The sequence below is a fragment of the Schistocerca americana genome, chromosome 3, assembly GCF_021461395.2.
Source record: "Schistocerca americana isolate TAMUIC-IGC-003095 chromosome 3, iqSchAmer2.1, whole genome shotgun sequence".
Lineage (NCBI taxonomy): Eukaryota > Metazoa > Arthropoda > Insecta > Orthoptera > Acrididae > Schistocerca > Schistocerca americana.
This window is the reverse complement of record NC_060121.1, coordinates 249793247-249821091: the sequence shown is the minus strand read 5'-3', so window position 1 is coordinate 249821091 and position 27845 is coordinate 249793247. Positions and strand designations below refer to the sequence as shown.

Below are 27845 nucleotides of genomic sequence, written 5' to 3'. Positions count from 1 at the left end.
TTTATTGTTTTTCTGTCGGCTGTTCCTCGATAGTTTCATGTAACGTCTAATTGCAACATCTTTGAATGCGGTACATTTTGCTATGTCGGGAAATCAAATACGCTGAGCAAAATTGTGTCCAGATACTGTGGTAAACTGCTAGCAGATCCTCTGTTAGTCAGTTGGTTTCCTCTCACTGTGCCTCATGCCTTCTTTCCGTTCGTTACTTCCAACCTCGGAGAACATTATGTTGTGTGTTAATAACCTCTTTCACGCACTTTTGTGGGGTTGGATAGTATTTTTTATATTTTAGTTTGACTATAACGATTTTTTAAAAAGGGGTTTTAAAGTTTAGATAGTTACAGGATGCGGCAGCTTAGACAACGATTCTGATATTTTAATTAGAAAGCCTAATTAATTAATTCACTCAGCCACACGTCTTGTACCATAAATCACAGAACGAAGGGAAACTAAGCGCATGTGAAACGAGTCAATTATAACTTAACAGTCAGTATCGGCCACTACTGGATACTTCTCTAAAACATATTAAGAACAAAATTGTAGTAGCTAGCGCTGTCCTACTCAGACTAATAGCTATGGTAATTACTTCTGCAGACACACACACACACACACACACACACACACACACACACACATTTATATATATATATATATATATATATATATATAAAACTTGCACCGCATATATTGCGGAAATGGAAAGTGCTATTGATGTGCGGTTTCCACAGAATGGATTGGTAGTCAGGAGCTCCTACTCTTAGCTAATGAACAGGTTGTGATAAAACTTAGAAAGTGTATTTTTTGTGCAAACGCAAACTTTTTTTAAATGGAACAGTGCCTATTGACATAAACGAACAAAAAATAGGGTGAATTAGTATGTCTGTGGTATTTGTTGCAGGATTCTAGTGCGAGTCATTTACGACATATGGTATTTTGTGAAATTTCCACACCGACACTTGTTTCGCCGTTCAACGATGCTGTTATGTTCGTTTACAGTGTGTTTGTTTGTTCCTTGAGCGCACTGTGACTTGCTGGCCAGTATGTGACAATCCAAGCATTAGATCGTGAGTGGAAAATTGGACGTACCAATGCAGAAAATTCGATGTGTTCGTGGTGTATGGAGATTGTTGGAAAAATGCAGTTCATTCTTGTACGGTGTATACTGCGAGAAACCCCAACAGACGTCAACCATGTAGGCGGTTATTTATCAACTTCTTCAACCAGTTACGTGAAACTGGCAGTGTAAAACATAGACAACGTAACTGAAGAATATAAGTGACGACAGTAGAGGGGGGAACTTAATGTTCTTGCTGGTGATGCAGTTGATTCGCACCTTAACTTCAGCGCAATCGCACGAGGAACCGGCATGAGTCAGGCAAATGTTCTATGCGTTCTCCATAGACATTGGTTCCACCCCTATCATATCTCTGTCGATCACAAACTGCATGGAAACAATGATGAGAAACATGTTAACTTCTGTACATGGGCATTAAGAAAGGATACTTCAGATGTATCGTGTGTCTTTTCTAGTGGTGAAGCCACATTTACCAATCATGGCTAGGTAAATCGCCGAAACGAACAGTCTAGGTCTGTTGACAATCGCCGTTGGCTTCGTCAGACGGAACGTCAGCATCCATGGAGTGTAAACGTGTGCTGTGGGGTGAATCATCAACTCGTAGGCCCGTTTCTCATAGACGGATCACTGAACGTGGCGAAATATCTCAGCCTCCTATGGTTGGAGTCACGACTATGGGTCGAGTTTATGCCTGTTTTGCGCACCTACGCCGGGCAGTCTCCGAGAACCAGTGAGCGTTCCGTCGTGTTCTCAGAGCTCCGCTGTCTATATAGTAGCCAATGCAAGCATTAAACGTGATCATAGCGAGCTATTCAGTGAAGTTCTACTCCATTTGTTGCAAGTTCTCACAACTGATGGTGGTAGTAAGCAACAAATTTTGCACAAGCAAGGGAGAGAGGCATAACTTGTAGTACACATGCTTTCCTTAAGCACAGAGCACGTGCATGTTCTTACCGCAACCGCCACTTACAACCAGCAACAACGCAATCCGCGTCCAAGTCTCGAAGTGCGGGAACCACCATATTTCGTGGATCTGACCATAAAAGACCAACTTCCTCGGATGCTAGGAGACAACAAGTTGGCTGTCCAGCTCATAGGACAGGATGTACTACAGCTTGTCTTAACGAATTATTTCCAAATAGGGTTACCAACATTAACTGGAGTCAAAATCGGATAACTCAAAAGCGTATTATTATTATATTATTCATTATTATTATTATTATCATCATTATTCACAAGACATCACATAATACATACATTACAGCTGCTACAACATCGAGCATGCATTTATTTCACACGATACTCACTGTTAATACTACGAATCCACCCATTTCTGCGAGTCTCTAGTTTCTTTGATAGATACATTTTGAAGCCTTAACAAATTCTTTCCCGTTGTTGGATTTGTCAAATTTACCAAATCCAGCACATTTCATTCGGTAGTTAAAATTCATTTTCCCGGCAATATCAGACGACTGATGGTTTCCCTTCATAGAGAACTATCGACTGGTGAGGTCGGAGAAGTTTTCAGAACTGTAGATTAATGGTTACTTATAGTTTGCAAGATGTCCAAGTTCTGTAAAGTTTCTGAGCCATCACTTTGAATTTGAGCCTATGGCTACCTCTGCGCGCAAGGATACGAAGCTTCCCCGCCTTCTCAAAATCTGTGCAAGGATATGAAGCTTCCCCGCCTTTTCAAAATCTGTGCCTCTTCAATAGCACCAGCTCCAGAACTGGGAGGATGGGCGGTCACTGGCCGCTGGAGATTTTAACTACCACCCTAGTAGTTAGATAATTATGAGAGCCTGTTTCTGCCAGCGGATGCCTGTTGTGGTGAGGCGACCGAATCCACAGAAGTGCCGAGAGATCCTCTCAGCAGCCTATTTCGTTGCGTCGTCACATCTTGTTAGTAATAGAGGAAGTTGCCGCCATTTTCAGTATCTGTGTGCTTCCTTACGTTACTTGGTAGCAGTCAGGGGCACACTAATTGGATTCAGTACCACAGTTTATTACTAGACAGCTTTTAATAATTTCGGTCGTGATTTCCAGGCAATGCAACAGTTTGTATCGCCGTCGATAGGCGTGACAACTTTTCCATGCTGACGCGAAAAGCTAGTTTGTGGTGTCTCTGAGCTATCGTTGAAACGCAGATCTCATGTCAGTTAACTATTTCCCATGTGACTGCAAGTTTTGAAGTATCATAGCCATTTTATGTTAGCATACTCTCCCAAGAGGCTGAACGAGTTTCTGATATTTCATTTTCTGTGTTCAGTGTAATTTTTTTTTCTTGACATAAAGCATGTCATTTCTTTTATTGTTAGTTCATCGATCTTTTGTAGTATGTAACAGGCTACCTCAGACTTCTTGTGTTTTATGGCGAAATATTTTAATTATGTGCCAGATCTGTCTGTTTCCCGATTTGTAGCATTCCCCTGTTGCCCTGTATCAATAAATCCCCATTTAGCAATTGAAGAGTAGATTGGCAGGTGAGGTTAATTGCCGGGCAGACGCTGTGGCCGGGCGGATCTAGGCGCTTCAGTCTGGAACCGCGCTGCTGCTACGGTCGCAGGTTCGAATCCTGCCTTGGGCATGGATGTGTGTGATGTCCTTAGGTTAGTTAGGTTTAAGTAGTTCTAAGTCTAGGGGACTGATGACGTCAGTCCCATAGTGCTTAGAGCCATTTGAACCACTTTTGAGGTTAATTTTCTAGCTAATGGAGAATCAGCGGCAGATAGTTCATTAACTCTGTATCGCAATACGTTTCACCCAGTTTCAATAAACAATTATACTCTCTTCCCCTGCAACACCCACGAACGAAACAGAAAAACAGTGGACACAATCTCCGTTTACCATGTACTCCCTAATATGTGACGTTAGGTGCATTTCAAAGTGCAGGTGAAGTTATAGATGAAACAGGTATCCGGACGACTACAGAATAAAGAAAAAGAATTATTTAGAGTGAGAAGTGAAGTCAGTTATTGCGGCAGTATTACGGACGTGCGTGTTACTTAGAAATCATAAGTGAGTGACACTAAAAGCAATTTTGACCTCACTTCTCGCCGACAGTTAAAAGCAGTGGAACACATTTTCTGGCAGTGACCTCTACAAACCTTTCGCTTATCTACGCTGGGATGTGATACCAGCTTACCCATTGAAACTGCGTTTAAGATCAGCACCCAAGCCAGGCGCCACTGCCCATATGACAAAACTTACTGGATAACTCAAAACTTCAGTAGGTCAGAGTGTGGGTGAGATGCGTAGGCTGACAAAGTATGAGAGATGCAGCACTTCGTGGACCATGCTTGAGTGCGCAGATGGTAGAAGACTTGATGGAGAGAAGTACAAATTTTGTATCGAGCCACGATCTGTCACTATTACTTATTTCACAGACATGCTGTTAAGATGGAGAGCTTAATTGCAAAATTACCGTTCGTTTCTGAATTGGCTCTTTGCAGTTAGTCACGTCCGACAGTTTCTTTTCTTTTCGTAGCACTCATAGGGGGATCATTGACAGACATATGCACTTGCTTTCTATTGGGAACATTTACTTTTGATACCTTCCTTGATTCAGTTCCCGGTATTTCATGAAAACGGGTCGTCCTAAAACAGTTATTGGACTGTTAAATAAATAGAAATTGTTAATCTATGAACAATGGATAAAGCATGTGAGTGCTCAAGCGACCGAGGAAGTTAGTATATATTTGATTTTCAGTCAGACGCACTGTATCTTTCATTGACTGCACCAAAATTATTTACTGATTGATTATAATGCATCAATTGGTATAACTAATCAGGATTCGTATGAGGAGTGATTTTGTGGCTGAAATTATTACACTACGTAAACAAAGATTCTCAGTTAAGCATGCAGTTTATTGTGGCATGAAAGCCATGGCTCTTGTAAAACAGAACATTATTTATGATATTTCTTCGCGCTAATAGCGCGTATTCTAACGTAGCAGTCCCACAATTTAAAATATGCAAGGGAACGGGGAAGGAATATTATGTTACTGCTCGCACATGATCATCAAGCTCGTAATTCATTCTCATTCTACTCGAAATGATTTGAATTAAGTAGAAACTGAGCTTAGCTACTGGCGCTATTTGATTTTGACAGGAACACGCGATGAAATACTATAACGTGAGACATGGGGCTAAGGCCGCTAAGTAGACAAAAATATTCTTAAATTAGGCACATATAAAGCATATTACATCCTACGAAATTCTTCACATGCACGTATCTGTCCTAGCATGAATTTCAACAAGAACGATTATTTTGTAATCACTGTTCAGCCAACACCGCTTTGGAAGTCAAAACAGAACACTGGAACTCACCTTAGTCGATCGGAACATAACCAAAACTTTGCCCGAGACGCGCACAAATTCTACACTGAATTACCTCAAGAACATCCTTTTCTCATTTATTCGTGCACCGAAATTCACATGGATCGGTCCGGGCGGCTGCCCCGTCGGAGGTTCGAATCCTCCCTCGGGCATGGGTGTGTGTGTCGTCCATAGTATAAGTTAGTTTAAGTTAGATTAAGTAGTGTGTAGGTTTAGGGACCGATGACCTTACCACAAATTTCCAAATTTTTTCCACGTGGGTAGTCGAAAATCAACCAGTCTAATATTTACTCACACTCTCGGTTTCATTACGAATTAAACTTCACATTCATTTTCCAAATGAACCTAATTGAGGATGCATGTGGTCAAGTCTGCTTGCAGAACTGCTCACTTGGCAGTGTGCAGACAATGACTAGCAGACCAAAAATAATAAAAAAAAATTGGAAAATAATTTCACACTCCAGTTTACTTTAGTATCTCACACAATTCACACGCATAAGGTCTAAGAAGGAAATGTACTATAATCTGTGCTACCTTTTGTTGTACAGGGGCGACCACATGGTTGTATCTAACACAAATGGGTGAGGTCCATGCTACAAAGAAAATTCGTTTAATATTGGGTAAACTAATGTACGTTAATCATTAAGTGCAATATATTTGATGACAGAATTCAAATAATACCAAACGTGGTGAAGGCACATATCATGATAGACTTTGTATTATGGATTTTGTTGTGCGCCCTGCTCTCGACAAATCACCAAACGTCTAACCATTGAATTTATCTGCAAAATTACTATAAAAGTTGGTCACCACATAAACCTGACTAAAATTTTGTTAAAAGGGAACGGATCCCATACTCTTCACCTTTTGCAAACTGCACGACGGAGCCCATCACAGCTTCCGCCCACCCTTTTGCCAGACCAGGAACCGAATGCCGAAAAATGGCGCAGCACCCGTAAGGGTCACTCTTCTCTACCCTGAGGGGAATCCTACCAACCACCAAGGACTCCTGCTACAGGTGCGTCTTTCTCCGTTCCTCGCAAGTAAACCAAACATCTCTGCCCTACAGCTGTTTTGCAGACGATTCCACAACAGTCACTCTGTAATTTATAGCAAAAAAGTAAGGATGAGGGAAAGGACGTACATAATGAAATAATTATATAAATGGACACAGTGAAGTAATGAGGCGGAACCACTAGTTCCGTCTCATAGTGTTTTTCAAAGTTTTTAATTCTTCAGATCACAAACTATGCATGCTACCGAGCAATTTGAGACTTTTCCTTCGTACCCATAATGTAGTACAATTTCTAAGAGGTTATATGCATTACTGATATTTTAGATTAGAAATTTAGACCCGTGGTACTTGAATCCTATAGTCGACATCAAACTTCACAAGTTTAGAAGCTCACATTTTGTTTGTGTTCTAGACGGTTTTCTGTTTGGCCAGATGTACATTTCGAAACAGAGCAGAAAAGCGAAGCAGTATAATTCAACAACATTATAATAATAAACTAAGTGAAGTCTGATTAAACAAATACAGAATTTTAACACAGACCTGAGAAGCAATTTCTCTATTCCCGCAATCTAAAACTGTTTTACACCACATCTCAGCTTCAACAGTAACATCCATTTTTATAACGTTTTTTTTACCTTTGGCAAACCACAGGTTTAAATTACTTCCACCAAAGTACAGGGCTATTACAAATGATTGAAGCGATTTCATAAATTCACTGTAGCTCCATTCATTGACATATGGTCACGACACACTACAGATACGTAGAAAAACTCATAAAGTTTTGTTCGGCTGAAGCCGCACTTAAGGTTTCTGCCGCCAGAGCGCTTGAGAGCGCAGTGAGACAAAATGGCGACAGGAGCCGAGAAAGCGTATGTCGTGCTTGAAATGCACTCACATCAGTCAGTCATAACAGTGCAATGACACTTCAGGACGAAGTTCAACAAAGATCCACCAACTGCTAACTCCATTCGGCGATGGTATGCGCAGTTTAAAGCTTCTGGATGCCTCTGTAAGGGGAAATCAACGGGTCGGCCTGCAGTGAGCGAAGATATGGTTGAACGCGTGCGGGAAAGTTTCACGCGTAGCCTGCGGAAGTCGACGAATAAAGCAAGCAGGGAGCTAAACGTACTACAGCCGACGGTTTGGAAAATCTTACGGAAAAGGTTAAAGCAGAAGCCTTACCGTTTAGAATTGCTACAAGCCCTGACACCCGATGACAAAGTCAAACGCTTTGAATTTTCGGCGCGGTTGCAACAGCTCATGGAAGAGGATGCGTTCAGTGCGAAACTTGTTTTCAGTGATGAAGCAACATTTTTTCTTAACGGTGAAGTGAACAGACACAATGTGCGAATCTGGGCGGTAGCGAATCCTCACCCATTCGTGCAGCAAATTCGCAATTCACCAAATGTTAACGTGTTATGTGCAATCTCACGGTTTAAAGTTTACGGCCCCTTTTTCTTCTGCGAAAAAAACGTTACAGGACACGTGTATCTGGACATGCTGGAAAATTGGCTCATGCCACAACTGAAGACCGACAGCGCCGACTTCATCTTTCAACAGGACGGTGCTACACCGCACTTCCATCATGATGTTCGGCATTTCTTAAACAGGAGATTGGAAAACCGTTGGATCGGTCGTGGTGGAGATCACGATCAGCAATTCATGTCATGGCCTCCACGCTCTCCCCATGCGATTTCTTTCTGTGGGGTTATGTGAAAGATTCAGTGTTTAAACCTCCTCTACCAAGAAACGTGCCAGAACTGCGAGCTCGCATCAACGATGCTTTCGAACTCATTGATGGGGACATGCTGTGCCGAGTGTGGGAGGAACTTGATTATCGGCTTGATGTCTGCCGAATCACTAAAGGGGCACATATCGAACATTTGTGAATGCCTAAAAAAACTTTTTGAGTTTTTGTATGTGTGTGCAAAGCATTGTGAAAATATCTCAAATAATAAAGTTGTTGTAGAGCTGTGAAATCGCTTCAATCATTTGTAATAACTCTGTATTCTTAACAAACATACAATTGTATTGTATTGTATTGTATGTTAACCGGGGACCTAGAAACGACGGAGAGGCTCCGTCCCCGCCGCAGCCGCAGTGGTCCACAACCCCACGACGACTACCACAGTCCACTTCACCCCTCCGCCTCCCCACACCGAACCCAGGGTTATTGTGCGGTTCGGCCCCCGGTGGACCCCCCGGGGAATGTCTCACACTAGACGAGTGTAACCCCTATGTTTGCGTGGTAGAGTAATGGTGGTATACGCAAACGTGGAGAACATGTTTGTGCAGCAATCGCCGACATAGTGTAACTGAGGCGGACTAAGGGGAACCAGCCCGCATTCGCCGAGGCAGATGGAAAATCGCCTAAAAACCATCCACAGACTGGCCGGTTCACCGGACCTCGACGCAAATCCGCCGGGCGAATTCGTGCCGGGGACCGGCGCTCCTTCCTGCCCGGAAACATACAATAATTATTACTAATTCAGTACGAGCATACAAGTTTCATTCAAAGATGACAACTGTACCAGACGCCACTTGTCGGCAGTAACCTTACGCGCCACGTGCGTAACGTGGTTTCTACCAAACTACTTTTTATCCAATGACGTAGGACGTGAAGTAGTCTGATAAGTTCAGTGGGTTACTCTTCTAACTGATACAGTGATGTACGTTCTGGTACTTTCGATGTGTGATGACATGCTCTAATAACTACGTTGTATTTGTTGAATTTATTGTATCTGTTGAATAGTTATTTTACTCTGATCTACATGTGTGGGATTATCCATGTCGAACAGAAGTCGGTCATTTTTTAAAAATTAAGCAATCAGGATTAACAACAAAACGTATACAACATTTATTCGCAATTGTGGAGTCTTCTTGAGAATAGCTGCAACACTTATGAAGATATTACTTACTAGTGGCCGGCCGCTGTGCTCGAGCGATTCTAGGCGCTTCAGTCCGGAACCACGTGGCTGCTACGGTCGCAAATTCTAATCCTGCCTCGGGCATGGATGTGTGTGATGTCCATAGGTTATTTAGGTTTAAGTGGTTCTAAGTTCTAGGGGACTGATGACCTCAGATGTTAAGTCCCGTAGTGCTCAGAGCCATTTGAACCATTTGAACTTACTACTGATACATGAAAATACCTACAGGATCATTACTCGAATCCGGATTTCCCGTTTTGTCGCGAGCAGTCGGCTTAACAAACTTTCCTTTTTTATCTCATTAGTTCGTAACTGCCCGCATCTCGTGGTCGTGCGGTAGCGTTCTCGCTTCCCACGCCCGGGTTCCCGGGTTCGATTCCCGGCGGGGTCAGGGATTTTCTCTGCCTCGTGATGGCTGGGTGTTGTGTGCTGTCCTTAGGTTAGTTAGGTTTAAGTAGTTCTAAGTTCTAGGGAACTTATGACCACAGCAGTTGAGTCCCATAGTGCTCAGAGCCATTTGAACCAGTTCGTAACTGTTCGTTCCATTTGTTCAGGGTGGACGTCCCATGACACCCGTCCAAGTTCATCGTTGATCCATTTACTCAGTTTTGGACCGATTCAGACTTCAATATACCACACTGTCTACGACCCCATCGCTCGCAACCTTACTTGGATTCCCACCAGAGGGGTACAAGAAGACGATCGTAAAGAACGTTAGTATTACGATCGTCATTTTGCCGTCGAGGCTATTCATACTTATTTTTAACAATGTCTGAAGAAACACATAATGCTGACGATCTTGCAGCTGCACTAAGTTTGTGAAGTTTATTCACAATTGAGGAAACTTTTCGATATTAGCTGCATTAGGTGTGAGATTATTATCTAGTAGTGACATGAAAATTTTTGCCGGACCGGAACTCGAATCCGGATTTCCTGCTTGACACGAGCGGTTGCGTTAACCACTTTGGCTGTCTGATTGTGATCGATTAAGATCTGAGTCCTAGTTATGCACAAATTTTCATGTGTCACAAATAGGTAATATATATTCACAGTCGTATATAGTGGAGGTAATGTCAGAACCATTCCACAGTTGCGAATAAATTTAGTATGGCTGTAAGATCTTCACCACTGTCTGTTTCTTCAGACACTGTTAAAAATAAAAACAAAAAATACATTTTGTAATCAGTTATTACAAAATTTTCCGAGAGAAATTAGCTCAAATTTTGGGTTGTTCAGTTTTGTGCTGGAATGCATTTACATTTAAACTTAGTATTGTTCTTAATTTAGTGTAGGGCAGGCTCTTTAAAAGCGAATTAATGCAGCACAGTTCCCCAACAAAGGGAATAAACGTTTAATTTCTGTGTTATTAAATGGGAAATAAAGTTAGACACTCTGTCGCATCGTTTAGCTATACAGTGTGGTCCATTGATGGTGACCGGGCCAAATATCTCGCGAAATAAGCGTCAAACGAAAAAACTACAAAGAACGAAACTTGCCTAGCTTGAAGGAGGAAAGCAGATAGCACTATGGTTAGCCCGCTAGGTGGCGCTGCCATAGGTCAAACGGATATCAACTGCGTTTTTTTTTTAAACAGGAACCCCCATTTTTATTACATATTCGTGTAGTACGTAAAGAAATATTATTGTTTTAGTTGGACCACTTTTTTCGCTTTCTGTTAGATTGCGTTGTAATAGTCGCAAGCATATGGATCACAATTTTAGACGAACAGTTGGTAACAGGTAGGTTTTTTTAAATTAAAGTACAGAACTTAGGTACGTTTGAACATTTCATTTCAGTTGTTCCAGTGTGATACATGTACCTTCGTGAACTTATAATTTCTGAGAACGCATGCTGTTACAGCGTGATTCCCTGTAAATACCACATAAATGCAATAAATGCTCAAAATGATGTCCGTCAACCTCATTGCATTTGGCAATACGTGTAACGACATTCCTCTCAATAGGGAGTAGTTCGCCTTCCGTAATGTTCAAACACGCATTGACAATGCGCTGACGCATGTTGTCAGGTGTTGTCGGTGGATCACGATAGCAAATATCCTTCAACTTTCCCCACAGCGAGAAATCCGGGGACGTCAGATCCGGTGAACGTGTGAGCCATGGTATGGTGCTTCGACGACCAATCCACCTGTCATGAAATATACTATTCAATATCGCTTCAACCGCACGCGAGCTATGTGCCGGACATCCATCATGTTGGAAGTACATCGCCAGTCTGTCATGCAGTGAAACATCTTGTAGTAACATCGGTAGAACATTACGTAGGAAATCAGCATACAGTGCACCACTTAGATTGCCATCGATAAAATGGGGGCCAATTATCCTTTCTCCCATAATTCCGCACCATACATTAACCCACCAAGGTCGCTGATGTTCCACTTGTCGCAACCATCGTGGATTTTCCATTGCCCAATAGTGCATATTATGCAAGTTTACGTTACCGCTGTTGGTGAATGACGCTTCGTCGCTAAATAGAACGCGTGCAAAAAATCTGTCATCGTCCCGTAATTTCTCTTGTGCCCAGTGGCAGAACTGTACACGACATTCAAGGTCGTCACCACACAATTCCTGGTGCATAGAAATATGGTACGAGTGCAATCGATGTTGATGTAGCATTCTCAACATCGACGTTTTTGAGATTCCCGATTCTCGAACAATTTGTCTGCTACTGATGTGTGGATTAGCCGCGACAGCAGCTAAACACCTACTTGGACATCATCATTTGTTGCAGGTCGTGGTTGACGTTTAACAAGTGGTTGAACACTTCCTGTTTCCTTAAATAACGTAACTATCCGGCGAACGGTCCGGACACTTGGATAATGTCGTCCAGGATACCGAGCAGCACACATAGCTCACGCCAGTTGGGAATCATCACGATATCGACCTTTTCCGCAATTGGTAAACGGTCCATTTTAATAGGGGTAATGTATCACGAAACAAACACTGTCCGCATTGACTGAATGTTACGTGATACCACGTGCGTATACGTTTGTCACTATTACAGCGCCATCTATCACAAAGCGAAAAAAGTGCTCCAACTAAAACATTCATATTTCTTTACGCACTATACGAATATGTAATAAAAATGGGGTTCTTATTTTTTAAAACACGTAGTTGATATCTGTTTGACCTATGGCAGCGCCATCTAGCGGGCCAAGCATAGCGCCTTCCGGTTTCCCCCTTCAAGCTAGACAAGTGTCGTTCTCTGTAGTTTTTTAGTTTGATGCTTATTTAATGAGATATTTGTCTCGGTCTCGATCAATGGACCACCCTGTATAGGGGTAAGACTTCAATAGTGAAATCGTTATTAAGTATTGTGAGTGAATGCAAGTGTTAGATTTGGAAAGCGCACTGCATCTGTCAAGGAAACTGCGTCCATCACGTTAGAAAGTCATATTCGAGAGTACTGTTATGGCAGACGCGTGCTGGTATCGTAACAGACCAGTATAGCCCACACAAACGTGTAACGACGATACGCAGGGTACTTAAATGGAGATCTTTATAAGACAGGAGATTTCGATCTGTCTTAGCTATACTACCAAAATTTAACGAACAGGAACTCGAGGAACGCTATGCCAGAGTTCTGTTGCCTTTCTCGTATATGTCGCGTAGTGATCATGAGAGAGAGATTTGGGCGCGCACTGGGGCACACAGGACTTGTTCGCCCACTGAGAGGACAAAAGTTATGGGATAGCGATATGCACGTATACAGGCGTCGGTGGTATCACGCACGCAAGTATAAAAGGGCAGTGCATTGGTGAGGCTGTCATTTGAACTCAGATGATTCATGTAATAAAAGTTTCCGACGTGATGCTGGTCGCACGAGGGGAATTAACAAGCTTTGGAGGCAGAATGGTAACTGGAGCTAGACGCTTAGGATTTCGTAAGGGAATTCAATATTACGAGGTCCACAGTTTCAAGAGTGTGCAGAGAATACCGAATTTGAGGCATTATCGCTCACCACAGATAACGTTGTGGCCGACGTCCTTCACTTAGCGACCGAGAGCAGCGGCGTCTGCGTAGAGATGTCAGTGGTAACAGGCAAGTAACACTGCGTAAAATAACCATAGAAATTAATAAGGAACGTACGATGAACGTATCCGTTAAGAGCGTGCTGCGAAATTTGGCGTTAATGGGCTGTGGCAGCAAACGATCGATGCGAGTACCTTTACGAAGAGTACGACGTTGCCTACAGCGCCTGTCCTGGGGTCGCGACCATATAGATTGGACCGTAGACGACTGAAAACAGTGGCCTGGTCAGATGAGCCCCGATTTCAGTTTGGAAGAGCTGACGGTAGCGTTCGAGAACGACCCAGGCCTCAGGTAGCTACGGACCCATGTTGTCAACAAGGCACTGTGCAACATGGTGGTTGCTCCATAATTTTGTGGGCTCTGTTTACATGGAATGGAGTCAGTCGTCTGATCCAAATGAATCCATCATTGGCTGGAGGTGGTTATGTTAGAGGAAATTTTGATGGTATATTTATGGATGCCAATGCGCCATACCACGTGGGCACAGGTCTTCGCGATTGGTTCGAAAAACATAGCGGACAGTTCGCGCGAATGATTTAGCCACCGATATCGCCCGATATGAATGGAACATTTATGGGACATAATCGAGAGTTCGTGCACAACATCCTGCATCGGCAATACTTTTCGCAATTAAGGATGGCTACAGAGGCAGTGTGGCTCAATATTTCTGCTGGTGACCTCTAGTGACTTGTTGAGTCCATGCCACGTTGAGGTGCCGCACTACGCTGGGCAAAAAGAGGTCCGACACGATATTATGAGGTATTCCACAACTTTTGTCACCTCATTGTACATCGTAACATCCAGTGCTTTGTGTTGCGGGACCGGGAGTTGAGACAGACACGGACCGATTCCGATCGGAGTATTAGCGACCGGGCACTGGTACACAGGCCATCCTGAGTGTGGTTTATGGGCAGTTTCCCAGGATCTTTCAGGCAATTATTGGGTTGCTCCCTTTTTTCAACTCAGAAAATATGATACACAAACAGTCAAAGTACAATTACATACGGAACACAGTGAACAAGCTTCACAGACAGATAGCGCTCAGGTTACCTCTACCGCTGTGGCATCAGGAAGAGCATCCAACCACAAAGTTAAATAATAAAATAAAGTGCACCAAATCTTGAAAAAGTGGACCTCATTATAGGTGGGGAAGAGAAGAAGAAAGCCGGCCAGTGTGGCCGAGCGGTTCTAGGCGCTTCAGTCTGGAGCCGCGCGACCGCTACGGTCGCAGCTTCGAATCCTGCCTCGGGCATGGATGTGTGTGATGTCCTTAGGTTAGTTAGGTTCAAGTAGTTCTAAGTTCTTGGGGACTGATGACCTCAGATGTTAAGTCCCATAGTGCTCAGAGCCATTTGAACCATTTTTTTTTTTTTTTTTTTTGTTTTTTTTTTTTTTGAGAAGAAGAAAAGGAAGAGGACTGTGGCACATGAACAGTACTTCATAGCGTTGCCACAAACATTAATAGAGTACGTCGCAAAGTAGCTAATGTTGACGCGGTGTAGTCTTCGACATCCAGTGCACTGACTTTTAAAGTATGCTGACGTAAAAACAGATGTGTCGACTAGAAAACATCCGACAGATCAGTTTCGCAGAAGATGCAAAACCGTTGAATATTCTTGAATCGGCATGCATGGGACAGCATGCGTACTTAATACGTTGCAGAGCGCCACCCATAAAAACGGGATTTTCCTAGGCTCATACCTCGGGATCTGTTGATGGGAAGGTAGGAGGATCCAGTGATTTGTATAGCTCTTGGGCTAAGGACCATTTGTATACCCAACAGGAGAATTGTCTTAGCGTCACTATTCTGCAGTACAGCCTCAAAATGAATATTACACACTCCTGCTTAGGAAATCTACATATACATCGATACTCCGCAACCCACCTTATGGCGCATCGTGAAGAGTACTCCGCACCACTAATATTCGTTTACTTTTCTGTTCCACTCGCAAATGGAGCGAGGGGAATACGACCGTCTCTATGCTTCCGTATGAGGCCTAATTTCTCGTATCTTATATTTGTAGTCCGTACGCGCAATGTATGTTGGAGAGGCAACGGTATCGCTCTACAGTCAGCTTCAAATTACTGTTCTCTAAATTTTCTCAGTAGTGTTCCTTGAAAAGAACATCACATTTCCTCCATGGATTCCCATCTGAGTTCCCGAAGCATCTCCGTAACACTTGGGTGTTTTTCAAACCTACCTGTAACAAATCTATCAGCCCACCTCCGAATTGCTTCGATGCCGTCCTTTAATCCTACCTGACGCGGATTCCGAACACTCGAGCACTACTCAAGAACAGGTCGCGCTAGTGTCCTATAAGCGATCTCCTTTACAAATGGTTCAAATGGCTCTGAGCACTATGGGACTTAACATCTGAGGTCATAAGTCCTTCAGAACTTAGAACTGCTTAAACCTAACTAACCTAAGGACATCACACACATCCATGCCCGAGGCAGGATTCGAACCTGCGACCGTAGCGGTGGCGCGATTCCAGACTGTAGAGCCTAGAACCGCTCAGCCACAACGGCCGGCGAGCTCCTTTACAGATGAACCACATCTTCCTATAATTCTCCCAATAAACGTAAGTCGATCATTCGCCTTTCCTAGCATAGTCGTCAAGTGCTCGTTGCATTTCATATAGCTTTGCAGCGCTTCGCTCAGATACTTAAACCGCGTGGCTCTGTCAAGCAGGACGCTCCTAATGCTTTATCCGAACATTACGGGTTTGTGTTTCCTGATCATCCGCAGATCAGTAGGTTATTTTTGCATTTTATGTCGTTGAATGTGGAAGGAAGCATTAGTTCATGGGCGGTTCATCGGAAAACCCCACAGGAAGGGATCCTTTACCATATTTTCACCGGGGTTCCAAGATGGCTATGCTCAGCAAATGGCTGAAATATTTACTATGTATTCTTAAGATCCGATCTCTAACGGCCTTGAAATTTTTTTGATATCTTTATCCAATTTCAAAATACAGAAGTTCAGATCTTCCCTGCTTCTACACGTAAGATCCGGTGTGAGGAGAAAACGCCGTTTACAAAGTGACGTAGCACCGAGAAATATGCCAGCGTTATCGTCTTGGAACCCCCATGTTGTAGTACTGAAGCACATGCAAAATTTTTTTGCACGTAACATCCGGTCTGAGATACAAAATTAGTTTTACGTTACTTCAGTTTCACGTCAGTGAACTATCTAACCTTTACTCACCAATACAGTAATTTTCATATGAGTTATACAGCCTGCTGCAGCAGAGAAAAGGAGGGGAAAGGCGGAAAAATACGTTCATGTTTACTTAAAATACTGACTGTGAAGTTGTGTACTTGCTGCTTCATTCTACGCTTATCAGCACCTTTTAAAAATTTTCCCCAAAAATTTTGGCATGCGAACATATTCGCGCTTTTTTAGACTGAGAGAGAAGAGGACGGGGGCAATGGCAAGGCGACTGAAAAGTAATAAATACTAAACGATGGTAGATAATGGTTACAATATAGAAGGAGGCAATGGCAGTGTGAAAGAAAGAGAGGGAGACAGTGACAGTGGAGCATAGTTGACAGTGACAAAAATTAGTTAAGGAGACAGTGCCAGGGTGGGAAGAGGAACAAAGACAAAAAGTAAGTGGAAGTGGGTTGAGAGCCAGTGATAATGAGAGACAGACTATATTACAGTCACAACAAGAAAGGGAGAGATAGTGACGCTGAGAAGAGATAGCAGCAGTAGGAAGGAAGGAAGGCGTATTAGCAATAAGAGAGGACAAGAGAGGAAGAGGTAGGAGACTGTAGCAATGGGACAGAACGAGGGGGACCATGGCTGTGACGCAGGAGACAATTACGAAGAGACGCAGAGAGATAATGACAGTGAGTTTGGGGTGAGTGAGTGAGTGAGAAACGACAACTGGGAGTGCATGGGAATGAACGACTTAGAGAGATGTACTAATGGGTGTGAGTGAGTTACGGTTAGGGGAGCGTATGGTAATCTGAGATGAGACGCATGTTAAAAAAAGTGTTCATATGTTCGCATGCCAAAATTTTTAAAGGTGCTGAGGAAGGTGGAATGAGACAGCTGGTATCCCACTTTTCAGCCAGAGTCTTTTAAATAAACAGGAACATATTCGCATTGTTTTGCTTGCTCCGATACGAGCATTTCTCCGTTGGTTTTTTCGCTTGATTATATTCATGAATTACTTTATTTTGGAATCGAATTCTATAAGTCACCGTACAATTCCATACAACAGCGAGATATAGCTTAGAAAATGTGGCACGATGCATGCCATCTTAGGTAAGGGAAACAGCTTAATAAGCGGCAGCGCCTGTGGCAACATGCGACGTTTAATTTTCCCTTTGCAGGCCTTGAGAGTTACCTAACTGGTTAATCACATTGATTGCCTGCGGAACTTTCACAGAATTGAATTGCAATTTGGGGCTTGCTCGTTTGTGGCGGAATTCGGTTACTTTCGGCTGTAATCTCGTAACAGGGCAATGGGTGACAATCAGAATGTTTCCCCGAGCACGTACTGAAGCAACGCTCCTGCTAAGAGCAAGTAAACTTTGAAACTCTGTGACGAATAATTATGGTTCCCCATTAACGTTCACGAAATATACCATCCAACATGCCAAATTATTTCGTCATCCTGTCAATGATTACGAGTATCCACTCACGCGAATATACAGTCTGTAGCGTAAATATTATTCATTGGTTCTCCTTAACAATAAACTCCGTAGTTCAGGCTATTACCTGTATGACTAGCAACATTAAACAAACATTCGAAACACTGACCCACAAAGTTTACTGTCGATTCCGTAGCGCGCAGTCATATTTTATCTGGTAGTGTAAGTATTGCTCACATTAAGCAGCGTTACATCTTAATGGATCCAACATACCATATGAAAAGACCCAAAAGTCTTCCCTCGCATACGTAGGTTTTCTTTGCGCGAGGAAGAAGTTTTTATGACACCACGAGAAAGCAAGTTTATTATCCCTGAGCTGTTATTAAGCAGTACCATTAATTAGGTGTTTACGTCGCATGTTTCTAGTGCTGCCGTACAACCGGAAAGTAATCGTAGAGGAAATAATGAGTAAACAAACAAATAGATAAAATGAATATACCAATATTAAGATTTACGGAGAATTAATAAGCAACTTTTTGGGGTGTCGATGAAATTTTAATTTTATGAGAGACGGTAAAGTTCTTGGAAGAGCAGTTGAACGTAATAGATAGAATCTTGAAAAAAGTTTATAATATGAATGTCAAAAAAAGTAAAACATCGCCAATGGAATGGAATAGAATAAAATGAGGTTATGCGCATTGGATTAGATGAGGAATGGGTATGTAAAACTGGTACATACTTACACTTTTATACATTGCTGTTAATCAGCAACCGTATGCTAGTTTGAACATAGGATTATACAGTCAACACAGTTGATAGGTACATTGACATAGGTTTCGACACTTACTAGGGGTGTCTTCATCAGAATGAAATTTTGATAAATCCCATAAAATAATACATAGAAAATTAGGTATGACAAAAAACACATTACCCAGATGATAGTTTTCCTGACGTACAAAGGTTACTAGCGTAAAATTACACTGCTGAAGAGCAGTGGTCAGAATTTAGAGCAGCTATGCTCAAGTCAAAGGTGAAATAATACGTTATAGCCGTCGCCACGTGTGCCCCGCTGGGAACAACACTAGACTCATCGGCTCAGTGGCTTACATTGCTGTCACGAGGACAATACTAGTTGCGCCGCCTATCAGGCGCAGAACGCTGAGAGTAACATGTGCCCATTTGAAACATTATATCAGAAATAACTGAAAAAAATGAGAGTTAATTTCAAAACAAAATATAAACAAAGAGAGCTTAATATCTTTTTCAAAACACACGGTAGTCAAGCAGGTTAAGTGTAACGCAGCCATCTGTTAGGCTTTACAGAAGTTACTATTATGTAAAGGACAGAACGATACAGCAATATTTTTACAAACAGCTGTAGAATCCAGAAAAAAAATTGCATGGAAGTAACATTAGTAGCATATATTCTGAGATTCGAAACCAGAAGCAGGGAGAATATAATAAAAAATGTAGAGTAGTACACGGGGTATAAATTTTAAGTTGACAAACCAGAATAACTCGAAAAATTAGGCGGCCACCCCAGCCCCCTGGGGTTGGGGTGGGAGGCAACTTTAAAATTTCAAATGGGAACCCCCATCTTTCATTGCAGAATCAGATTCTAATTTTAGCACCAGCAGATGTCCCCCTCGAAAATAATCTGCTTTGGATTCTACACATTTTTTCGTGTGAAGCTTATTTTTAGAGTTATTCTGGTTTGTCAACTTAAAAAATTTACACCCTGTGTACCTTTCGTTATGTGGGCAGGAAAACAACTCACGATTGTGTACGTAGAGAGGATATAAAATGTGGACTGGCAAATGTGAGAAAAGTGTTTTTAGAAAAAAGAAATTTGTTTACACCGAATATAAACTTCAATATTAGAAACTACTAAACAATGTGACAAACACTTCTAGGATTCATTTCAAGAACTGAACCAACATTTCACTTTCACTGTGGCTACAATCATTTTGAGCGTTGTAGTATCACCACTGAAGTGACAAGAGACACAGGATACCTTCTGACATCATGCCGGACTTACTTTCGCCCGGCGTATTGGATCAACTCACAAGGCCGCCGGAAGTCTCCTGCAGAAATATTGTCTTGTCTCTACAGTCGTCTATAATTGCGAAAGTGTTGTCTGTGCACGAACTGACCTCTCGTCTATATGCCATAAATATTCGAGGGGAGTAATGTCGGGTGATCTGGGTGGCCAAATCATTCGGTCTAATTGTCCAAAATCTTCTACAAATTAATCGTGGCAGTTGTTGCCCGGTGACATGGGGCATTATTGTTCGGGAACATAAGTCCACGAATGGCTGAAAATGGTCTCCAGGTAGCCGGCCATAACCATTTCCAGTCAATGATCGGTTCATTTGGACCAGAGGACCCAGTCCGTTCCATGCAAGCACAGCCCTCACCATTATGGAGCCACAACCATCTTTCACAGAACCTTGTTGACAACTTGGGTCCATGGCTTCCTGAGATCTGAGCCATTCTGGGACGCTACTGTCGACTCTTACAAACTGATATAAGGACTAATCTGACCAGGCACGGTCTTCCAGTCGTCTTTGGTGCAACCGATACCTTTTGGTTCAAAAAATCATTTTTTTAGAATTGCGTTGTTCTATCCATAAAAGTGTTTAGAATCCACCCCTGAAACGGTTTTTCCAAATACGGTAAGGAAACGTTTGTTATTCGCGGTTGAGCAAAAAATTGCACCTGCATGAAATCGGCCTTTTTCACACACCAGGTTTTTCTTTCGGAGGACGAGTTATTGTACCGGTGCTTTGGAGGGAACACACAAAATTCAAATGAAAGTTTGAACGCGTGTGTTTGGACGTTAGCACCCAAGCATTTGCATTCTGATGCGAAGACTGTGGAAACTGCGCCTTTCCTGGCAGTGAGCAGCTTTAACGAAGGGTATTCAGCACGGGCAGCCACCGGATTCAAGCGGCCTAAAACCGCTTGCCACCGGCCGTAGGAGCGGCTCTGGAGTAGCGCAGGATGGCCCTGATCGAGCAGAACGCCCTCTATGAGGAAGAGGAAGAACTAGTTAATGGACCCGGAATAGCAAATGGAACGTAATTTGCATAATATTGCATTTATATGTAGTCAAAACTTCAAACGCGTTTTTCTCGAAATGACTTTTTTTTTATCGCGTGGTGTGGTAACTTCGAATCTACTGAACCGATGGGCATGATTCTTTGTTCCCGACGAAGCTAACTAAATTGTCTAGGAGTTGTACCACTTTTATTTCGATCCATCAACTATAAATATTTTTACTTGACCGACTAAGTCGAAAAATGGATGAAAAGACCCCTACTTTTTTCAAGTGGCCGAGATTTTGTTTGTTATGGTCCAAATAACTTAAGCGAGGTACAACTCCTAAAGAATCTTACAGACTTCGCTAACGTCAACTCAGTTTCGATTTAAAATGGTTCAAATGCCTCTGAGCACTTTGGGACTTAACAGCTGAGGTCAGCAGTCCCCTAGAACTTAGAACGACTTAAACGTAACTAACCTAAGGACATCACAAACATCCATGCCCGAAGCAGGATTCGAACCTGCGGCCGTAGCGGTTTCGATTTCAGACGAGCCGGCTGACCTGTGACATACCGTGCGTGGAGGTCTACATCGAAATTTTGTTTAGTTCCGACGGCACTTCCACCTTTGCTCTTCGACATAAAAGTTCCTCCCCTTAACGATAAATTTCGCCGTACTGTCTTAACGGATACGTTCGTCGTACATTCCACATAGATTTTTACGGTTATTTCACGCAGTGTTGCTTGGCTGTAAGTACTGACAACTCTACGCAAACACCGCCTCCCTCGATCGTTAAGTGAAGGCCGTGGCCCAGAGCTTTGCTCATGGTGAGAGGTAAGGCTTCAAATTTGGTATTCTCTGCACACTTCTGACACTGTGGCTCTTGGAATAATGAATTCCCTGACGATTTGCGGAATGGAACGTCCCATGCGTCTAGCTCCAAGTCTGTTAGTTCCTGTCGTGCGTCCATCATCACATCGGAAACCACACAAATCACGTGAGTGCAAATGACAGCTCCACCATTGCACTGCCCTGTAAATCGTACGCACGCGCCGCCTGTAAACGTGCATCTCGCTATCCCATGACTTCTGTCACACCTGAGTGTATTAAGATCGAAGATCTAATTAACTAGTGTTATTAACAAATGTCAGGGGTTTTTCAATACCACGTTGTAACTGCTGAACGGAGCGACACCTCGTACATGCTTAGGTATTTTTCTAGAAATGAAAACATCTTACGTCTTTTCTAGTGACCTTTTTGTGGTACTAATGTATCAGATGCTTCCTGTGTGAAACATCTGATCTTCCACTACTTCTTGGTACGTTGGTAGCTCTGTAAGTGACTAGAGGTACCCTTGTTGTACTGGAGAACGCAGGAATTGTGCGTTTCATTTCTGTGTGCTGGGGCTAGGCTTGGACTAGTTCTCGCGGGCGCAGTACGGTATATTTATGTGTCAGGTCTGGTGCCCTTTTATTGAAAGACCCAAGCGGAGCCCTCATGTACGACAGGTAATCTTCGGCCAGCCCTTGCTAGAACAGTAGAGTATGAGTCCTTAGTGTTGTTGCTGAGTCCGCAGTTCGTGGTCGTGCGGTAGCGTTCTCGTTTCCCACGCCCGGGTTCGATTCCCGGCGGGGTCAGGGATTTTCTCTGCCTCGTGATGACTGGGTGTTGTGTGATGTCCTTAGGTTAGTTAAATTTAAGTAGTTCTAAGTTCTAGGGGACTGATGACCATAGATGTTAAGTCCCATAGTGCTCAGAGCCATTTGAACCATTTTTTTGTTGTTGCTGATATTCAACCATTTGCTGTTTGTGGTCCTTCTTGCGCTCTACATATAGTAATGCAGTTATGGCATGATTTAATAGTGGCTCTGAGTTTCGCTGCTGATCATTTCCCCGTTCTCAGACTGGGAGAGAGTGACAGTGGAGCATAGTTGGACTAGTAACGTGGGATATACAGGGGCTGCTTTTGGGACTGTATGATAAAACAGTAAATGCCGCCACAGTGTTTTTCGGATAGTTTCAGGTGTATTAGATGTACGATCTGTGATTACGTTTAGGAGACACTGTTGTGGTGCTAAGTGCAGGTAAGTTGGAGACTGGCCAGCTATAGTTCGGTGGGTATCGAGTCTTCATTGATTGTGGAGATACACAGATCAGCAATGGTGAGCTGAAATTGTGATTCTGTAAGAGAAAAGTTGGCGTAATGGTAGTAGTAGCCATTTTATTCATCTGTTTATTATTTTTGACCGCATATTGGACATGTTGTGGTATTACAATTTAAGAATAATAAAAATAACGTAATTGCTATATTCAGGTATTTGCATGCTTAAAGGTCTCGTTCGACAAGGGCGAGATGGATGATTGGCCATTGCCTTACAGTAGAAACCGTCTACGCATTCTCCTGTAGTAACCTGCGGAAAACATGTAAAACTCAAACTAGGATGGCCAGACGATGATTGGAGCCTCCACCCCCAGAACAGAAGGCCAGACTTTAAAGTAGTGCTACCTCATTCGGTTTATCCTTAATCTACAATTATGTTTACTAGAAAGTTATTTAGTAACGTGAAAGGGGGCTAGTGCTCCACTGTTCATTCGTTGTAACTGCACACGCTGCACCACCTATACGCAGATTTTTTCATGATGTTTTACTACAGACATCAGCTGACTTCAGGATATGGTGCTGATGTCAGTTTACATTTTGTGTACCACAACTTCCCACGTATTAGACCGAAAAAAATAAATCATCATCCTTGTCTAATGAGCAACATGTTGAGTCTAGAAAGAGTGTAAGGATTTGTTATACGAGGGACGTTCAATAAGTAATGGAACACATTTTTTCACGCCGTTTCCTTTAAAAATGCGGAATTTGCTGTAGGCCATCGTGGAATATTTCCGCTTCAGCCGCTATAGTCTCATGAAGTTCCGATAGGTGTCGGCACTGTATGTCACTCTCAAAATACCGTCTGTAACGGGCGTATGTTCCACGCAGAGAGATGTCGTTGAGTTTCTTTTGGCGGGAAATGAGAGTGTCGCAGATATTCATAGGCACTTGCAGAATATCTACCGAGATCTGGCAGGGAACAAAAGGTGGGCGAGTTGCTGGGAGAGCCGTTTGTCAACATCGCAGCAAACTCTTACGCACAATTTGCAGGCCAACAGCATACAGCTGTGACTCCCTCAATATTGGAACGAGCGGACACTGTCATTCGAGGGGATCCACGTATCACAAAGAAACAACTGGCTGCGCAACTGTTCGTCTCTGTTCGTAATGGTGAAACCTTCGTCCACTAGTTGGGGTACTCAACGGTGCACGCCCGTTTCATTACTCGCCACCTAACAGAAGACCGTAAAGAGTAATGAAGGACCATCTATGCGGAAGTGCTTGCGCGGTACGAGGCTGATCGTGACAATTTCCTGTCGAAAATCGTCACAGGCGATGAAACATGCGTTCATCATTCCGAACCGGAACCGGGACGGCAATCCTCAGAGTAGGGCCGCACTACCTGTCCTATGAAGAAAACTTCAAAGCTGTACCCTCAGTCGGTGACGGTCTTCTGGGACCCTGAAGGGTTTATTTTGTTTGATGTCCTCCCTCATAGTCCAACGATAAACTCGAAAATGTGTTGTGATACCCTCTCGCTCTCCATGACAACCCAAGGACTCAGAAAAATCTATGCACCCGTGAGGAGCTCACAAAACTTGAGTGGACAGTTTTTCCTCATCCGCCCAACAGCCCTGATCGCGCATTCACCGACTTCCATCTGTCTGGCCCAATGATGGATGCCCTTCGCAGGAAGCAGTGCGTGGATGATGCGGAGATCGACCACGTCGACCAGTGGTGCCTTGCGGGCAATAAGGCCTCGCCAGTAAGGTGAGGTAAGGGTGTTGCATTGAACAGAGATTATGTCAAAAAAAAAAAAAAAAAAAAAAGGTTCTGTAATCACAAGATCGGGGACTAATAATGTACACACATGAAAAAAAGTTTTCCATCACTTCGGTTCCCAGAACTCCTGAAGATAGACATTTACTGTGGATATTGTATCACAGACACAGTCCCTTTGACAGTTCAGAGGTGCCTATAAACCCGCCCAAAGATGTAAACAACCTTGCATGAGCAGCGCATATTAGACGGAGCGCGTCCGACAGTCGATCAGTTCCAGTCAATCCACCAGGAAGGAGGTACATGGCTCGTGTTGTCTGTAGTTCAACCATGTCTAGATGGTCAATACCGCGGTTCGATCGCGCCCGCATTGTTACTTTGTGATAGGAAGAGCTCTCAACAAGGGAAGTGTCCAGGCGTCTGGAAATGAACCAAATCGATGTTGTTCGGACATGGAGGAGATACATAGGAACTGCCAATGACATGCCTCGGTCAGGCCTCCCAAGGGCTACTACTGCAGTGGATGACCGCTACCTACGGATTATGGCTCGGAGGAACCATGACACCAACGCCACCATGTTGACTAATGCATTTCGTGCAGCCACAGAACGTCGTGTTACGGCTCAAACTGTGCGCAATAGGCTGCATGATGCGCAACATCACTTCCGACGTCCATGGCGAGGTACATATTTGCAACCAAGACGCCATGCAGCGCGGTAAAGATGGGCCCAACAGCATCCCGAATGGACCGCTCAGGATTGACATCACGTTCTATTCACCGATGAATGTGGCATATGCTTTCAAGCAGACTATCGTCGGAGATTTGTTTGGAGGCAACCCGGTCAGACTGAACGCCTTAGACACTCTGTCCAACGAGTGGAGCTGTTCTGTAGTGGCGTTATGTGGGGCCGACGTACGCCGCTGGTGGTCACGGAAGACGCTGTAACAGCTGCACGATGCGTGAATGCCATCCTCTGACCGATGGTGCAAACATATCGGCATCATATTGGCGAGGCATTCGTCTTCATGGACGACAATTGGCGCCCCCATCGTGCACATCTTGTGAATGGCTTCCTTCAGGATAACGACATCGCTCGACTAGATTGGCCAACATATTCTCCAGACATGAACCATATAGAACATGCCTGGGATAGATTGAAAAGCGCTGTTTATGGACGACGTGACCCACCAGCCACTCTGAGGGATCTACACCGAATGGCCGTTGAGGAGTGGGACAATCTAGACGAACAGTGCCTTGATGAACTTGTGGATAGTATGCCACGACGAATACAGTCATGCAGCAATGCAAGAGGACGCGCTACTGGGTGTTAGAGGTACCTGTGTTTACAGCAATCTGAACCACCACCTCTGAAGGTCTCGCTGTATGATGGTACCGCATGCAGTGTGTCGTTTTCATGACCAATAAAAAGGGCGGAAATGATGTTTATGGTGATCTCTAATCGAATTTTCTGTACGGGTTCCGGAACTCTCGGAACCGAGGTGATGCAAAACTGTTTTTGTTGTGTGTATATTGGAACCCTAAATGAAACGAACCGCTTTCAGATAAAAAATGTATTGCATTACTTATTGAACGCCCGTCGTAAACTGTGTAGTTTGTGGCTAAATTTCTCAGACTGGAAAAGAAAGAAAATACAATAAAAAAGGAAGGAGAAGGCTGCGGGGAAGTGTTATGTGAAATGATAGACGTTTCATCATTAATTGTTACGTTTCTTACCAAGCAGTTTTTTACCACCCGGTTTTGGCAGATTCTTGGTGATGCAGTACATCAAGATGCAGAATTTGGGTGTCAGGGCTGAGTGGTACATCAGTATTTTGGTCTGTTAGCCCCTGGTGATGTGGGGAAGCTGTGTCTATCACGTGTGTTTCAACTGACCGTCGATCGAGTCTCGGTTGACTGCGTCGAGGAGTCGGCAGGTGATCTGGTGCCCAGTCTGGGGCCAGTCAGAGCAGAGTGGTGCACCAGCTTGTCAGCTTTGTGTCCCTTGTCGAGGTGTCGGTGTGTGGGAAAGCGACTAGTGTGGCGGGCGGCGCGTGTGTTGCAGCTGATCTTCGACCAGTTCTCGGTGGGCCGGTTCGAGGAGTCCGCGCTGGACGGCTGCCCGGACGGCAGCATGCAGCTGTCGGAGCTGGGCCGGCCGTTCACGGGCGGGTCGTGGTGCGGCGGCGCGCAGGGCCACGCCGTCTACTACAGCGAGACGTCGACGGTGACGGTGTCGCTGCGCCTGCTCGCCATGCAGCCCAGCCACCCGTTCGCCTTCCGGCTGCGCTTCAAGTTCGTGTCGCGCCAGGACGCCGTGGTGCGCTTCGGCAGCGTGGCGGCGCCGCTGGAGCGCGGCGAGGCCGTGCCCGGCACCTACTGTTCCAGGAACTTCTACGAGTGCTACCGCAAGACGTGCCGCCTCCAGTCGCCCAACTACCCGGGTGAGTGCCACACCACTTTGCTCATTAACAACTGGGATTCTGGGACACTTACCACGTGCCGATGCAAAACGTTGTTACTTCGTGGTGGGATAAAAAAGGACTACCGTACGTATCTATCAGATCTTGATCCGTGCCAATCCTCTACCATACAAATAATGTGAGATCCCCTGCTATACCCGCAGGTCAGGATGCAGCGTTACCTTCGCGTTCTCGTTAATACGGTACCAGAACGTTTAAGTTCTACCACAGTAAAGACGGAAGATCCGCGATTCGGAATGTCAGAACTGTGGAGTAAGTAGCGGCAGGACCACCACCATAAAATCACGCAGCACTAACACTCCAAACCATCAACTCTCGGAGAGAGATTTTAACCGTGTTCAACCCAATGGTAAAGTATCGAACTATTTTTCTCCGAATGATACAGTCTGGGAGAAAAGCAGTGAGAATAATTACTTTTTGAAATCTTTTATCA

General features: G+C 43.8%; 1 protein-coding gene across 1 annotated transcript in view; it reads left to right on the top strand.

The window, feature by feature from the left end:
• The first annotated feature begins 17664 nt into the window (after positions 1-17664).
• LOC124606000 overlaps positions 17665-27845 on the top strand; it is a 177384-nt gene continuing 167203 nt past the window's right edge. The window contains exons 1-2 of the mRNA XM_047137963.1: positions 17665-17680; positions 26777-27373. Of these exons, the coding sequence (XP_046993919.1) occupies positions 17665-17680; positions 26777-27373 (613 nt within the window). The remainder of the gene's footprint in view (positions 17681-26776; positions 27374-27845) is intronic.